Source organism: Mesoplodon mirus (genome assembly GCF_964341445.2).
Source record: "Mesoplodon mirus genome assembly, chromosome: 1".
Taxonomy (NCBI): domain Eukaryota; kingdom Metazoa; phylum Chordata; class Mammalia; order Artiodactyla; family Ziphiidae; genus Mesoplodon; species Mesoplodon mirus.
The window spans coordinates 7387401-7402708 of record NC_138976.1 but is presented as its reverse complement, the minus strand read 5'-3'; the positions used below and the strand labels follow the sequence as shown (position 1 = coordinate 7402708).

The 15308-nt window shown below is 54.8% G+C and overlaps 1 protein-coding gene across 5 annotated transcripts in view; it reads left to right on the top strand.

The window, feature by feature from the left end:
- The window catches only part of SPTAN1 (spectrin alpha, non-erythrocytic 1), a 60384-nt gene extending 45151 nt beyond the window's left edge, over positions 1 to 15233 (top strand). For 3 of the 5 annotated variants that reach the window (XM_082619369.1, XM_082619368.1, XM_082619366.1), the window contains 18 exons: positions 167 to 271; positions 2134 to 2342; positions 3173 to 3293; positions 3445 to 3566; positions 3836 to 3968; positions 5669 to 5767; positions 7270 to 7429; positions 8091 to 8167; positions 8806 to 9015; positions 9405 to 9701; positions 10080 to 10192; positions 10564 to 10581; positions 13063 to 13117; positions 13585 to 13781; positions 13934 to 13987; positions 14075 to 14221; positions 14308 to 14455; positions 14766 to 15233. In XM_082619369.1, the coding sequence (XP_082475495.1) occupies positions 167 to 271; positions 2134 to 2342; positions 3173 to 3293; positions 3445 to 3566; positions 3836 to 3968; positions 5669 to 5767; positions 7270 to 7429; positions 8091 to 8167; positions 8806 to 9015; positions 9405 to 9701; positions 10080 to 10192; positions 10564 to 10581; positions 13063 to 13117; positions 13585 to 13781; positions 13934 to 13987; positions 14075 to 14221; positions 14308 to 14455; positions 14766 to 14891 (2391 nt within the window). In that variant the 3' untranslated portion in view covers positions 14892 to 15233. Of the gene's footprint in view, positions 1 to 166; positions 272 to 2133; positions 2343 to 3172; positions 3294 to 3444; positions 3567 to 3835; positions 3969 to 5668; positions 5768 to 7269; positions 7430 to 8090; positions 8168 to 8805; positions 9016 to 9404; positions 9702 to 10079; positions 10193 to 10563; positions 10582 to 11760; positions 11824 to 13062; positions 13118 to 13584; positions 13782 to 13933; positions 13988 to 14074; positions 14222 to 14307; positions 14456 to 14765 lie in introns of all 5 variants that reach the window. The other 2 variants (XM_082619370.1, XM_082619367.1) reach the window with 2 other exon arrangements.
- Positions 15234 to 15308: the final 75 nt, after the last annotated feature.

Sequence of the window (15308 nt, the reverse complement as noted above, 5' to 3'; positions counted from 1 at the left end):
CTCTGCCCAGGGGAGGGTCCACGCCAGCCGGCGCAGCAGCCGCGTGTTGGGGGGAAGTTTGCAGCTGTCCAGACGGGGGGCCTGGGGGACGAGTGGGCATCCTGGGTTTGCCAGGACGCAGACTGTGCTCCAGACAGCAGCCTTCCCTTTCATGTTTCATTGCCAGGTGGAAGCCCTGCTGGCCTCTGAGGATTATGGCAAAGACCTGGCTTCTGTGAACAACCTGCTAAAAAAACACCAACTGCTGGAGGCAGACATCTCTGCCCATGAGGTAAGCAGAGGGGGCGCCAGGCCGGGCTTGGGACACGGCCGCGTGTGACTCTAAGGCACCTGGCGCATTTGGGGAAGGACAGTGATGTTCATCCCTTAAAGCCAAGGTGCTCAAACGCTGTGGACTCGGGGCCATTTTGTACTCTGAACTATTAATGAGAGCCCCTAGCAGAGTTAGTTATGTAGGTTTTATCTGTTGGTATTTGCCATTATTAAAAATTAAATTTTTAGAGTTAAGTTTTTTAAAATAATTTCAAAAAAAATTAAAAAATAATTTCAAAAGGTTACCTACTGTATGATTTCATTTATAGGATATTCTCAAAATGACAGATGATAGAGATGGAGAACAGAGACGTGGTTGCCAGGAGTTAGGGACAGGGTAGGGGTACAACTGTAAAGACTCTACGGAAGTTCCTTTGTGCCCTCAGAACAAGGTCCATATCTTGATCTTGGCGGTAGTTACGTAAATCTACACATACGATAAAACTGCATGGAACTACATGCACATACTCAGACACACAAATGCATATAAAAATTGGTGAAATCTGAATAAGGTCTATGAATTGTAGCAAATGTAAGAAAACAGAGAAAAACGTATTAATTCGTTTAAAATAATAAACCCATCAGAAGTTCACGTAAGTAACATTTTTTATGTATAATGTCTGTGTTTTTCCAAAAACAAAAATACAGCAAGAAGAGTCACACTGGTTACATTTTTTGCAAATCTCTTTGATGTCCAGCTTGATAGAAGACAGCTGGATTCTTATAGCTGCTTCTGAATTCAGTTTGTTGTGTGTGATGAAAATACAGCCTCACACAGGTAGAGGAGGGAGTGGTACTTTAATTCAGATAATTGTCGATACTTTTTGATACTACATCCAACTCAGTAAGTGGTAGTTTCTAAAGGTTAGTTGGAAAGTGGACTCGGAAACACTATCAGCTTTTCATACTGTTTATATTTAAATCCACTGGTCCATCTTGGACTTTGAATGGATCATTTACTCATGACTGAGGTTACAGAATCATTTGGGAAATATTGATTCGCAGAGTAGATCTTCTAAATGTTGACACATGTCTGTATGTGGTATCAAACATCACGTTCATTAACATCACAGCCAGTCTCAATGGAAAAATCTACACGTATCGGGAAGCTGTCAGGCTCACGGAGGTGGATGCCAATTTTCCAAAATTCTAATTTCCTCATGAAAGGTTGAATTTTATCATTAGCAGCAAACTCAGTTTTCCTTAAAGTGACAGGTTCACTTTATTCATTCTCGACAAAGTATTTATCAGCTCCCAAAGTCAGAATGACCATAGTTTGTCTGTTGGCCGTTCTTTCAAGTGAAACTGACGGTCCGTGGAAGAAGTGGCCGGTTCAGCTCAGAACATGCGCTTCTCCTCAGCACAGCCATTGAACTTCGGCACTCGGCGTTCCCTGTTTATCAGATAGGATATTAAAACTACACGTACTCAAAGATGGAGACTTAATAAAATTAACAACTTTGCTGCTTTTTTAAAGACGTTCTTAAGTGAAACAGCGATTTCTACTGGGAATGCGTGGCACTGAAGAGTTGGATTTCTGCTCGTAGTTTGCCACTGCCTTGAGCAGCGCCACCCCTACCGTGGATTCTGCACCATCCGTGCAAATGTTCACACAGTAAAAGAGGCAGATCATGTTTTTGTATTGTTATGAAAGTAGTTTTGATCTCTTAGAACTCTAGGGGTCCACATACCACACTTTGAGAGTAACCTGAATAAATCTTAAACCAACCCGTCAGTGAAGACGTCCCGAGTTCCGATTTACAAGCAGATATTCGTGGGTGACCCAGATCTCTTGACCCCTCCGTCGTGTCCCCTGCCCAGGATCGCCTGAAGGACCTGAACAGCCAGGCAGACAGCCTGATGACCAGCAGCGCCTTCGACACCTCCCAGGTGAAGGCCAAGCGGGACACCGTCAACGGCCGTTTCCAGAAGATCAAGGGCCTGGCGGCCTCCCGGCGAGCCAGGCTGAACGAGTCCCACCGCCTGCACCAGTTCTTCCGGGACATGGATGACGAGGAGTCCTGGATCAAGTACGCGCCCCGCTCCGGGTGCCCTCGGAGCCTTTCACGGAGGGCGTTAGGAACCCCGGGCTTATCCTCTCCTGGGCCGTGGTGGTGAGATGGGAAGTGGGTCAGAAATGGCACGGACTCGGCAGCTGTGCCCGGCTGGTCCCAGCCTCACCGCACAGCCGTGGTGAGACGCCCTGGCTTTCCCTCCTGGTGTCCGGGCATGCGGTGATAGTGGTTGGCCACGGCCTCCACGTGGCGGTGTGTGTGATGGCGTCCAGGGCCTGTCTAGTCCCTGCCCTTAGGTCACTGGCGACATTAGTGAGTTCCCATCTGGGAAAGATGGTCTGATATCCTGGGGAAGATTGCTGCTCGCAGGAAGAAAAGTTCGTCTTGTGTGTTTTTATCTCCCCTCCCCCAGAATTTCAGTCTGCCTTTTCCAGATGATGTAGCCTATAAACAGACCATCTTTTAAGGACAGGATCCTCTCAATTCACTGCCTTAAAACGCTGTTTACATTAGCATTTTCATATGTTACCGCGTGTGGTACGTGTGTATTTGATCAGGTAGGACTGATAAGGCGGCAGCAGTGGCACCTCCTTGTTCTCCAGCGCACCCCGACCCTTTGCAGAGTCGGACACGGGAGGTGTCCTGGAGACGTACGTGGACACTGTTCACTCGGGAAGTAGAGGCTTTTTTCCCCAGAAGCCTGGCTTCTGAAGGACTTTCCCGGAGAGATGGGTAGATGCAGGTGAAGGACATCATGGGGTGTGTGAGCTTCACGCTCTTTGACTGCACGTCTCCAGCTGAAGACACGCAGGTGCAGAGGCTGACCACCCCCCTGTGCTGCCCAGGGAGAAGAAGCTGCTGGTGAGCTCGGAGGACTATGGCCGCGACCTGACGGGCGTTCAGAACCTGAGGAAGAAGCACAAACGTTTGGAGGCAGAACTGGCTGCCCACGAGCCAGCGATTCAGGTGAGGAGGGCCTCTTCTGGCTGAGCGGGCAGCGGGGCTTGAATGGGCCCAGGTGAGCCCCTCATCCCACAGCGGGACGGAGAAGGCCTGAATTTGATGTCGAGGCCCTTTCCTGGAAGCATCTGTTGATCCAGTTGTTCTCGCCTGTTAGGGTGTCCTGGACACTGGAAGGAAGCTGTCCGATGACAACACCATCGGGAAGGAGGAGATTGAGCAGCGCCTGGCGCAGTTCGTGGAGCACTGGAAGGAACTGAAGCAGCTGGCGGCCGCCCGGTGAGCGCCCCTGCACCCCCGGGGCCCTCTTCTTGGCTGTGCCAGCGCCACGGTTGGCTTGCTCTGACAGGCCCAGGCCGAGCTGGTCCCGTTATGTGAATCCGGACCGAGCATATGGTTCCAGAATTTCGTGTTGGACCAGCACTCTCTGCTTTGTATTAGGAAGAGGGCTCGAATGAACCGTTTACATCCCACACTTGTCATTCGTGTTTTTAAGCATCCAGGTTAGAGGAAATTATGGCTGATTTTATACTGTCCCCTGTGATTAGGGGCCAGCGGCTAGAAGAGTCCTTGGAATATCAGCAGTTTGTAGCCAACGTGGAGGAGGAGGAAGCCTGGATCAATGAGAAGATGACCCTGGTGGCCAGTGAAGATTATGGAGACACCCTTGCTGCCATCCAGGTCAGAGAAACTGGAGATGCTGCCTGCTTCTTCCCTCCTAGCAGCTGCCTGCTCCACCCTTTTCCTGCCAGCTTGCTCGGTGGCCGTGCTCTTACCAGGAGAGCGCTCAGAGCCGGCAGCCGGCGTCTCGTTGGCTGGTCCGGTCCTCGAGATCCCACGCGAGAGACGCTGGCCCTCTGTAGACAAAACTGGGGTGACTTTGTCAGCCCCAGTTCATGGAGTCCTGCTGTCAGCCCAGCAGTACGGTTGGTATCATTAACCGCAGGTTACTAGTACCCTGTTAGTTTCCTGTGGCTGCCTTAGCAAAGTACCACAAACTGAGTGGCTTTGAAACAATAGAAATTTGTTTTGTCCTAGTTTGGGGAGCTAGAGGTCTGTGATCAGGGTGTCGACAGGGCCTTGCTCTCTCCGAGGCTTCTAGGAGAGGACCCTTTCTTGCCTCTTCCAGCTTCTGGTAGCTGGGCTTGTGGCAGCGTAACTCGAACCTCTGTCTTCCCTCTGTGTCTTTGTGTTCCCGTGGCATTCTGTCTGGGTGTGTCTGTGTCCAGATTTCCGTCTTCTTATATACGTAGGACACCAGTCATATTGGATTAGGACTCACCCTGATGACCTGTCTTAACTTGATTGCACCTGCAGAAAACTCATTTCCACATTCTTAGGTGCTAAGGTTTGGACCCATATCTTTGGGAGGACACAGTTCAACCAGTAACATTTCCTAAATACATTGCTTACCTATTTCTGTGTCACAACCCTAAAAACAACAGTTTCTTTCCCACAGTTCTGTGCACTGATGGGCATTGCCTCTGCTGCTCTCACTGGGACCCCCTCACACAGCTGCACTGAGGCAGAAGGCAGCTGGGCTGAGAGGTGCACGGTGATGTCACTCAAGGGGCTCCAGCCGGGACGTCTCAGTCCCCTCCACGTGGCCTCTCACCACCTGGCAGCTTAGATCAGCTTCTTCAGGCAGCGTTCAGAGAGGCAAAGGCAAGGCTGCAGGGATCCTAAGGCGTAGCCTGTGGGCCAGAGCAGCCCCGGATCCCGGGGGTGCGGCGACTCCCCTCTTCATAGGAGGAGCTGCACGTTGTGGTCGGTGTTCCTCCGTCCGTGCCACCCGCTGTGGAAGCGGAGTCAGCCTTCCCGAGAGTCAGGGCAGCCCTAGAGCTGCGCTCCTCCCGGTGGGAACCCTGTTCAGCTAGTTGGGGGACACAGGTAGGAGGCAGATGCAGTCAGTGGCTTCCTGTCCTCTGCATCACTGTGTTCCCTGGAAGCCGACACAAGGGGTGTTGTCTCCAGCACTTCAGCTGTACGGAGGAAGAGACAAGATTTGGGAGGTCCCGCAGGAGATGTGCTCAGGTTAAACCTCAGGGCGGGTGTCACTGTTCTGTTGGTGCTTATTGTAAGGTTGCTCGGTATCCATTCTGTGGTCTCCTACAGGGAAAGAGGGGCCTGTGCTGGTTGACTGGCAGCAGCTTCCCCCCCTGCAGAAAGGCCTTCCCAAGCCCACCCGCCTCTGGTTATGCTCGCGGTGTCCTCATTTTACTGTTTTATGATTTCCTGTTTATTCTGTATCTGTCTGTTGTCTTAGCCCCAGCTGGACTGGGGTGCACGTGAGGGCACCTTCCAGTCCTGCTCTGTCCCCGGGAGCTGGCCCACCGCACATACCAGGCTCTCAGTGGCGAGCCTTGCTGTTTCCCCTCCAGGGCTTACTGAAGAAACATGAAGCCTTCGAGACAGACTTCACTGTCCACAAGGACCGGGTGAATGACGTCTGCACTAACGGACAAGACCTCATTAAGAAGGTGAGCCTGGCCCGCTGGTCAGACCCTCATTTCTCGCTCCGGGACACCACGTGCTGGTACCGCAACTGCCCGCAAAGCTCCTCCCCTGGGATACTCACCAAACAGAGGTCTGCGTGGAGACTGGTAGCGGCTCCATTCCTGCATTCCGTGTTTAACTGGGTATTTACCCCCTTCTTGAAGCCAGTTAGTAAAGCCATTCTGCAGCAGTTGTTTTTCTCTGCTTTAATTAAGCAAAGACGCATCCCTGCTGTGACACTGGCACTCCCACGTGTTTGCTCTTCTAGTTTACTTGTCCAGGAATACAAGCTCTTTATAGAGGTGGTAGAAAACACAAGTGGGCAGATCAAAACAGCCACCCATAGACCTACCACCAGAGATGACCCCAGTGAGACCTCCGTGCGTGACCCTCCAGCCTCTCCTCATGCTGAGGCACCCGCTAGGCTAAACGGCAGCTGTTCAGTGGGTGTACGTCACTGTGTAAAACCTGGCTGCTATCCAGGATGTTTTATAAACGTGTCTGTCAGGATCACAAGGTTCATTTCATTCAAACAGCTTTCTAGGGAGAAAGCAAAAAATAAGGGGTCTTGGTGCTTTCTCAGCAGCAGTGAAGTCAAGTCACTCCCCAGCTGAAATCCAGACTAAACGTGGTGCCGCCATCTGTCACAAGGCCCACAAGACATGTATTTGCACAAGACAAATGACTTCTATCGACTGATTTCCTGTCACAAACACATAATGAGTAAATAAAATTCCTCATCACAGAATTTGCACTGGTGATCAGGCCTTAAGACTAGGGATTTGGTCCACAGGAGGTAACTAGTTAAAATCCGTGTTCACTAGGGAGCTTTTCTCCTCACTCTTGTGGGCAAATAACCTAACGGAGACTAATTTCAGATACAGACCATGTCCGCGTAGATGAGGCCTGTGTACGACTCACCACACACAAGTGCGCCCCACCTGTGAGATGACGGCTTGTGAATGTCCTTCAGCCTTGTGGCAGAGAGCCTGGGGCTCTGTTTCCAACAGCAATCTTCGTTTCCTCCCTGAGTTTCTTTCTAAATTTTATGCTGACTTATGGTTTGTGTTTTCACATACAGTTTTAACCAAGACTGCATCAGAGCGTTTGGGGCTTAATAATTTTTAATATCCACAGTGTGAAAACATTGTTCCAAGCCATTGTTTTTATTGCATACGTATAGTAGCCATTGAGTCATAATTATTTAGGCTTTTTCTAATTTTTTTGCTGTCAAAAATGACACTAATGAATACATCATTGTGACTTAACATTTTATCACATTCCTCATTATTACTTGTAGGAGCAGAATTGCCAGTGTTCATCTCTTTAAGGCTCTTAGAAAAGCCTTTCCCCATTCTCCTGGCGGTGGGCAGGGAAGCACGGCCTGTCACAGAGGTTGCGGGCCTGCCTGCGCCCTGCAGGGAGGGTGCAGATCAGGTAACCGCAGCGGGGGCCAGGCTGACAGTGTGCCTTCTCCACGGCCTAGAACAATCACCACGAGGAGAACATCTCTTCAAAGATGAAGGGCCTGAACGGGAAAGTATCAGACTTGGAGAAAGCTGCCGCCCAGAGGAAGGCAAAGCTCGACGAGAACTCGGCCTTCCTGCAGTTCAACTGGAAGGCTGACGTGGTGGAGTCCTGGATTGGTAAGCACGGCCTCGGCGCTGCCCAAACCTCCTACCCTCCCGGGCCGGGAAGATGGTTCAGAGCCACAGCCTGTCTGCTTCCTACGCAGCTGGCTTTCTTCTGCAGAGAAGAAACCGCTGAATGTGAGCGTATCAGAGACCCCTGCCACCGGGCACACCACTGGTGGCAGCAGGAGACAGGGTCCTGAGGCAGAGAGCTGAGCCTCAGCGGTGCCCCTGGGCCGGCACGAGGGTTAACAAAACAAAGGTCCTGTAACGCTGAAAGAAGCAGTGGGCACCACAACACAAGGGCCACACGAGCCGGACCAGCCTGCACCGGCACTGTCCCCGAGCTACACGGGTCCAGGGTGTGATCCAGCCCCCAGGCGAGGAGGAGCTGCACTGATTTCAGGACCCACATGACCTTGATAGTTGCTGTCGCATCAGTAGCGACTGAACAGCATCTAGGACAGGCTGGAGGGACCTCTTCAGGACACAGACGTAGAAGGGGGCCCCGGGTACAGGGAGGAGCCAGCTCATTTGGGTTCAGAGACTGCTGCCCGTAGTAGTGGAATTCAAATGTAAGCAAAATCATAGGTGCCTCGGTTTTCTTTTTTCTTCTTTTCTTTTAAATTTGTTACATTGAGAAGGGATGGTGGATTTCCCATGCTTGGTTTTCTAGGTGAAAAGGAGAACAGCTTGAAGACAGATGATTATGGTCGAGATCTGTCTTCTGTCCAAACTCTCCTTACCAAACAGGTCAGTCGTGGCTGCTTTGTTGATTGACTGAAATACACTCGAATAGTATTTCCTGGTGAATGAATGATGGACGGTCAGCATCTTTCACTGAGACATTTGACTATTTATATTAGGCCCTAGGGGCCAGCAGTAAACAAGATACAGTCCTGGTCCTCAGGAAGCTCTCAGACTAGGCCTCTGAGCTGCAGCCTGATGGGCGCTAACAGGGCTGAGCACAGCGGGATGTGGACTTCACTCAAGAGGTGTCTGACTCAGTTTCCAGCAGGCAGGTGTTGACGGGAAAGTCTTCCCAGAGGAGGTGACATCCAAGCTAGATCACGGAGGGTAAACTGAAAGTGGTTGGGGAACAGCTGGGCGGGTATTCTTGGCAGAGGTAGTGGGGGAGCCCGGGTGCCTCAGCCCGAGGCGGAAAGCAGGGCCTGGGGGGAGCTGCCTCAGTGACCTGTGGTCTGGAGGACATGCAGCAAAGTGGTGACCAAGGGGTGACCAAGCGTCAGGAGGAGGTGGGGACTCGAGGCTGATGGTCTGGCCTGGGCAGCTGGCTGGACAGACGCGGGTGCCATCCGAGCCAAGGCGCCGGGAGGCGCACGGTCTCATCTCAGTGCGGTCCCTGCATGTTGCCTTCTCGCTCCTTCCAGGAAACCTTCGATGCTGGCCTGCAGGCCTTCCAGCAGGAGGGCATCGCCAACATCACTGCCCTCAAAGATCAGCTGCTGGCCGCCAAGCACATCCAGTCAAAGGCCATCGAGGCCCGGCACGCCGCCCTCATGAAAAGGTGGAGCCAGCTTCTGGCCAACTCAGCCACCCGGAAGAAGAAGCTGCTGGAGGCTCAGAGTCATTTCCGCAAGGTAAGCTTGGCCCCGGCCGAGCTCAGCCAGCTCAACGCATAGGGAAAGCAAACCCCTCTCCTGGGACAGAGGTTCTGCACGGGGGTGTGGAGTCAGCGTAAACCAAGGGAAGTGGGACCCTTGCCTTCATGAGGCTGCTGCTCGGAAGCTTCCGGGGAGACTGAGCTTGCACGTCCCAAGGAAAGGGGGGCAAGGGGAGAAAGAGGGAGGACTTTTCAGCAGTGGGAGAAGGGCGGCAGAGAGCCGAGCCGGACCAAGCTGAGCAAGCCCGACACCCTGGGAACTACCCCCGCCTTTCTGGTGCCCACACCGCTGCCCGCCCACCCGCCCACCAAGGATGGTCCATACAGCCCCTGCAGCTGTGCTGACTCAGTCTCCTCTGCTTTCAGGTGGAGGACCTCTTCCTGACCTTTGCCAAAAAGGCTTCTGCCTTCAACAGCTGGTTTGAAAACGCAGAGGAGGACTTAACAGACCCAGTGCGCTGCAACTCCCTGGAAGAGATCAAGGCCTTGCGTGAGGCCCACGACGCCTTCCGCTCCTCGCTCAGCTCGGCCCAGGCCGACTTCAACCAGCTGGCCGAGCTGGACCGCCAGATCAAGAGCTTCCGCGTGGCCTCCAACCCCTACACCTGGTTCACCATGGAGGCCCTGGAGGAGACCTGGAGGAACCTGCAGAAGATCATCAAGGTGCCCTTCTCCGCTGGGCCGGGTGGGGCCCTGGGCAGGGAAGCCCTTCCTGGCTGAAGCGTGAGGAGATCGTGAGGATTTCATTCATCACAAGTCACCCTGTGTGGGTCCCGCAGGCCCGCACGACTGTGATCGGCCCTCCCTCTGCCTGCGTCTTGCAAGGTCTCTGGGGAAGCAGGCTGGCGAATGCCTCCCAGACGCCTTCCGTGCTGTCTGTGGGTTGAGATGAACAGCTCGTCCTCCTGACCCCCCGAGTAGCTTCAGAAAACTACTCCCTGTTCCTCTCAAATGTTGAGACCAGCCGGTCAGTGGCTGGGCCTCGAGCCTGTCCGTGAAGGGGGGCGGGGATGACACGCCTCTTCCTCTCTCGGTCCTTAGGAAAGGGAGCTGGAGCTGCAGAAGGAGCAGCGCCGGCAGGAGGAGAATGACAAGCTGCGCCAGGAGTTCGCCCAGCACGCCAACGCCTTCCACCAGTGGATCCAGGAGACCAGGTGCGGCCCCGGGAGTGCTCGGTCCTGGGGGCTGACTGCCCAGGCCTCGGGCTCCAGAGTGTGGAAAGAAGGGTTAGGAAGCACAGCCTGGTCTGGCTGGAGCCAGAGGGGTGGGCAGAGTTGGGAGGATTCTCGAAGGAACTTCTCCAGAGGTGGAGTCGCTGGATGTCCTGGATTGGATGGCACTGAGCGTGGCCCGTGGTTGCCCTGCACAGCGACGGTGACGGGTACAGGGTTGAGCGCAGCGTGGGTACTGATGACCTTGGTTTTGTTTTTCTTTTCTTTCTTGTGTCTGCCTCTGTCCCCCACCTCGCGATGCTGCTGTCCGGACACCACCTTGTCTTGTGGCTGCTGGGATCCCGTCTCCACAGAACGTATCTCCTCGATGGGTTAATATTGACTTCTTATTTCTCCGGGCTTGTGGTGTGATGGTGTCTAGTGTGCTTGTCTCTCTGCCCTTTGTCCCCTCGTGGCCTGGCTTGCAGAGGATCCCAGAATGGACCTTCCTGCCTGGGGCAGGCTGCACGTCCCCCGCCCTACCCTCGCCCCCCTTCCCTGGCACCCGTGGCCCACTGTCCCTGACGGCCTGCAGTCTGGGGAGGGGAGCCGCTCCCACCTTCCTGTTCAGATTCCAAGGGTTCTCCAAGGGTTCTCTTAGGGAATAAGATGGGGCCAGAAGGCCAGAGCTGGAGTCCAAAGCCTCTGAGAATCCCCATGCTTATTCAGCCATTGGGATTATACTGGACTTCTTTTCTGCCTTGTTCCCCCACGTGTCAGTTGGGATCACGTTTAGTGCCTAGGTGGTCATGGGCGTGAAATAGGATGACATTGTTGAGGGGCTCCAGCTGGTGCACTAAGTCCCCGTCTGTGCACTGACCCCTCCTCCCCCAGTGCCCCCACGGAGGGCTGAGGCCGTCTTTTGCCTCAAGAGGAAGCCCAAGTGCTCAGGGTTTCTGGGTGATGGAGAGACACAGGACTTGGGAGGAGCCCCAAGAGTAGCAGGGCCGTCCTGCCCGGTGCCAGTGGGGCCTCCCCAGGAGGCCTTGGCCTCTGCCCGGATCGGGCACCCCTGCATTCTCTCCCGGGACCATGGTGGCTTAGACTAGCGCTCCCGAGGCCCTGCAGGCAGGCCCATCAGTCGTTAAAGGAGGCAGCGGGAGGAGTGCTACCCACACTCATGCGAGCACGTGCTGAAGGCAGAGCGGGGCGGGATCCAGGGATCGCAGGTTCAGCTCGAGCTCGTAAGCTGCCCTGGGGTCCGTTCTCCTCCCCGGTGCCCGTGGCCGTGTCTGCTGGCATCGGACTTGTCTCCACGAGGTGCCACGCTCCCCTTACCGTGTGGCTCCTCCCAGCCCTGTCCTGTCTTGCCTGGTCCCCGTGTGAGCTGCCCAAGGCTGCCTGCTCTCCCAGGCCGGCTGTCGGCTCGGCCTCCACCACGACCCCGCCTGGGCGCCAGGTGGCCCTGCCTGTACACTGTCCAGCTCGGGCCTTGTGGTGTGTGTCTGTCTCGGTGTGCTCTTGCCTCCCCTTCCTCTGGTGTATTCATTTGGTTTCTTTTCTTTGAATAGCATAGCGTATCGTCGGGTCATTCGTGTCTATCAGTATGAAGTTGGGGATGATCTATCTGGAAGGTTTTGCTCCTGTTTCTCTTCTTACCTCGCTGTGGTTTTACCAGTGCACTCTTGACTTCCCCAGGCGGCTCTGCTTTCTGACTAACCCACCGCCCGTGGCCACACGGGAAGGAGGGGTCTGTCCTCCTCCCACTGCACCAGCACCTGGCCTCCTGCCCCCAGGTCCTGGGGGTGTGCTTTTCCTGGGGGGACATGGCGCGACTGTGAGTCTGACCTGCTGGGGTAGGAGGAGGCCTGGTGCCTTGCCTTGCTAGAGCACTTTGAACCTGGGGAGATTTCACAGCTAATGCTGGCTCGCTGGGCGTTGAAAGGGTAGGTTGGGGCAAAGGTGGGTACAGGGGAGGCCGGGCTAAAACCCCACCCAGGACACGCACACAGTGTGACTCATCCTGCACGTAACCTCGTTTGTCTTCGTTCACTGGTAGCCTCTGTGACCTCACACTGTTGTCGGGAAGATAGAAGCTCCCCAGAGGCCCCCTGCTTCTCAGAACTTAGCCCTGGAATGAGCCTCTGGTGCTGTGTCTGTAGATGATAGAACCTGAATCGGGCTTAGTCACAGCCACCTCTCCTTTGGGCAGGACCAAACCCAAATCTGGTCATGATCTTCACACCCCAGTTCCCATGTCAAGGGATCATCTGACCGCATCTCCTCCCGTTGCTGTCACTTATCCTATAGAGTGTGGCTCCCCTCCTCAGGAGCCTGCAGGAGACTCCAGGACTTCTGGGGGTGGCTGCCAGCCTCCCCTCACCTTCAGGTCTCCTGCCTGAAGGGTTGCACAGGCATCCTTGTCCCCCTGGGTGCAGAGAAAGCATGCTGCCAGGCCTGCAGCCCCTCTCTGTTCCCGTGGAGGAACTTAAAATCAGTTCCTGAGGTTACCCTTCAAGGGCCTAGCTTGGATCAGGTACTATGCCACAGCCTGGGTGGGCCTAAGGAGCCAGCCACATGAGAAGGGGTCCCAGCTGGGGAGCAGGGAGCAGGCTGGATTGGGGCTCAGCCCTGGCTTCTCTGTTGGCCTTACCAGGTGGCACACCACATCAGGCAGCAGCTTCCCAGGAGGATCCTGGAGAAGTACTACCTGCCCTCCCTGGCTCCCAGAGCTGTTTAAGAAAAGATAGCCAATAGCAGCTAGGTTTCCTATCCTAATAAGAGGAAGTTGAGACCGCAGGAGCTTTTCTCTGAGGGAAGTGAGTTTTGAGCTGGCGATCGGGCCTCCTTCCTCACTGTGCTTCTGTATGTAGGTCCTGCATGGTGGAAGAATCCGGGACCCTTGAATCCCAGCTTGAAGCTACCAAAGTAAGTGCCCTTAGTGTTTCTGGCCCGGCTAAAACCCTTCATCCCACCACTGCCAGCAGGCCTACTTGGCTTCAGGCTGGGTACAAGGTGGGCTGGTCAGGTACCCCCTTTTCCCTTGGCTTAAAGCAGCCCAGGACCTCTGTCATTTTAAAAAGTTTTTTGTCTTTGACAATTGCTACCAGGAGGCCTACTGGGAAAGGAGGAGGCTCCTTTGGTCCTCAGTATATACTGTTTTCCCTGGCAGGTCAACCCACTCATTTGTGACTGTCACACTGACGCCTCTTCCTCTGTTGAGGCTGCTGGATTTCTTCAACCTCACCCCATCCCCACCTTCCCCTTGCAGGCAGCCCTGCAGGTCTCAGGCTGGGGGTGTAGAGACCGAGGAGGGCTGTTTAAGCAGGCTCTCGGGCCCGGTCACCGAGGCAAGAGCCCCTGTCCCACGCATCTTTGCTCCCTCACCCCCGCAGCGCAAGCACCAGGAGATTCGAGCCATGAGAAGTCAGCTCAAGAAAATTGAGGACCTGGGGGCGGCCATGGAGGAAGCCCTGATCCTGGACAACAAGTACACAGAGCACAGCACCGTGGGCCTGGCCCAGCAGTGGGACCAGCTTGACCAGCTGGGCATGCGCATGCAGCACAACCTAGAGCAGCAGATCCAGGCCAGGTACCTGCAGCTTCCCCGGTGGGCACGGCAGCAGCAGGGGCCGTGGGAGCAGGCTCGCCCCCACGTCCAGCAGTCAGTTTGCTGGGAGAGGACAGAAGGTGTCACCAGATGTATGGGGCGGGGGATCCGGTCCCTAATTCTGTTTTTTCCAGGAACACGACGGGGGTGACCGAGGAGGCCCTCAAAGAATTCAGCATGATGTTTAAGTGAGTATATGCGTTGCACCCTTCCTGGCGGGGGAGGCGGGCTCAGCAGCAGGGCCTCTGTGCTGAGCCCTCGGCCTTGTGCCACAGACACTTTGACAAGGACAAGTCTGGCCGGCTGAACCACCAGGAGTTCAAGTCCTGCCTGCGCTCCCTGGGCTATGACCTGCCCATGGTGGAGGAAGGGGAGCCCGACCCCGAGTTCGAGGCCATCCTGGACACTGTGGATCCAAACAGGTGAGCATCAGGGAACGTGGTAGAAGCAGCTCTGCACGCGGCTCCTACCGCACCCTCCCTGCTCACTGCACCTTGGCCCCCCCCAGGGACGGCCACGTCTCCCTGCAAGAGTACATGGCCTTCATGATCAGCCGTGAGACCGAGAACGTCAAGTCCAGTGAGGAGATCGAGAGCGCCTTCCGGGCCCTGAGCTCCGAAGGGAAGCCTTATGTGACCAAGGAGGAGCTGTACCAGGTCTGGGGCTCTGCTTCCCTAGCCTGGGGTGGGGGTGAGGGGTTCCTTTGAAAGGTGAAGCCCAGGTAAGGTTGCCCCCTCGGGTAGGGGCAGAGCGGAGTCTAGAGTAACATACCCCAGTTTTGAGCGTTAGCTGCTGGGTGCAGGCATTTTTATCCCCATTTTCAAATGAAACTCAGCCCAGGCTAAAGGCCGTAGCAGCAGAGGTCCTGAAGCTTGGGCATGAACGTTCTTGAAGTCAGCCTCGTCCCCCAGCCTCAGTGGGCACGGCTGGTGGGGCTTGGCTGACAGGTGCCCCCTTGCCCTCCAGAACCTGACTCGGGAACAAGCCGACTACTGCGTCTCCCACATGAAGCCCTACGTGGATGGCAAGGGCCGCGAACTCCCCACTGCTTTTGACTACGTTGAATTTACCCGCTCGCTCTTCGTGAACTGAGCCTCTGCTCGTAGGTTAGCCTGGCCCACGCTGCTTGCCCTGCCATCGCCGTGCTGCATGTCAACTCATCTCTGTGCTCTTAAGAAAAATACTCCAGTGTTGCTTTCCATTGTAACCTTAACCTGCTTAGCTTGGGGTAAGACTTAGTAGAAAACGGTGCTTCAGTAAACTGCTCCTGGTCCAGTCGCCAGTGCCATGTTGCTGCGGGGACCCCTTCCTGTCTTGAAGCCGGCTGCCCCATTCCGACTGCAGAAATATCTAAGCAGCTGGCTAGTTCCTCTTTTGTTCTCCCTCCCAGTTTTCTGTTTCCACGTAAAAGACAAATAAATGACTCCCCCCAAAGCGTGTCGTGTCTTCATTCAGCTTCCATCAGAAACGTACAGCACAGATGTAGCCTCACCCCACCTGCCTCTGTGC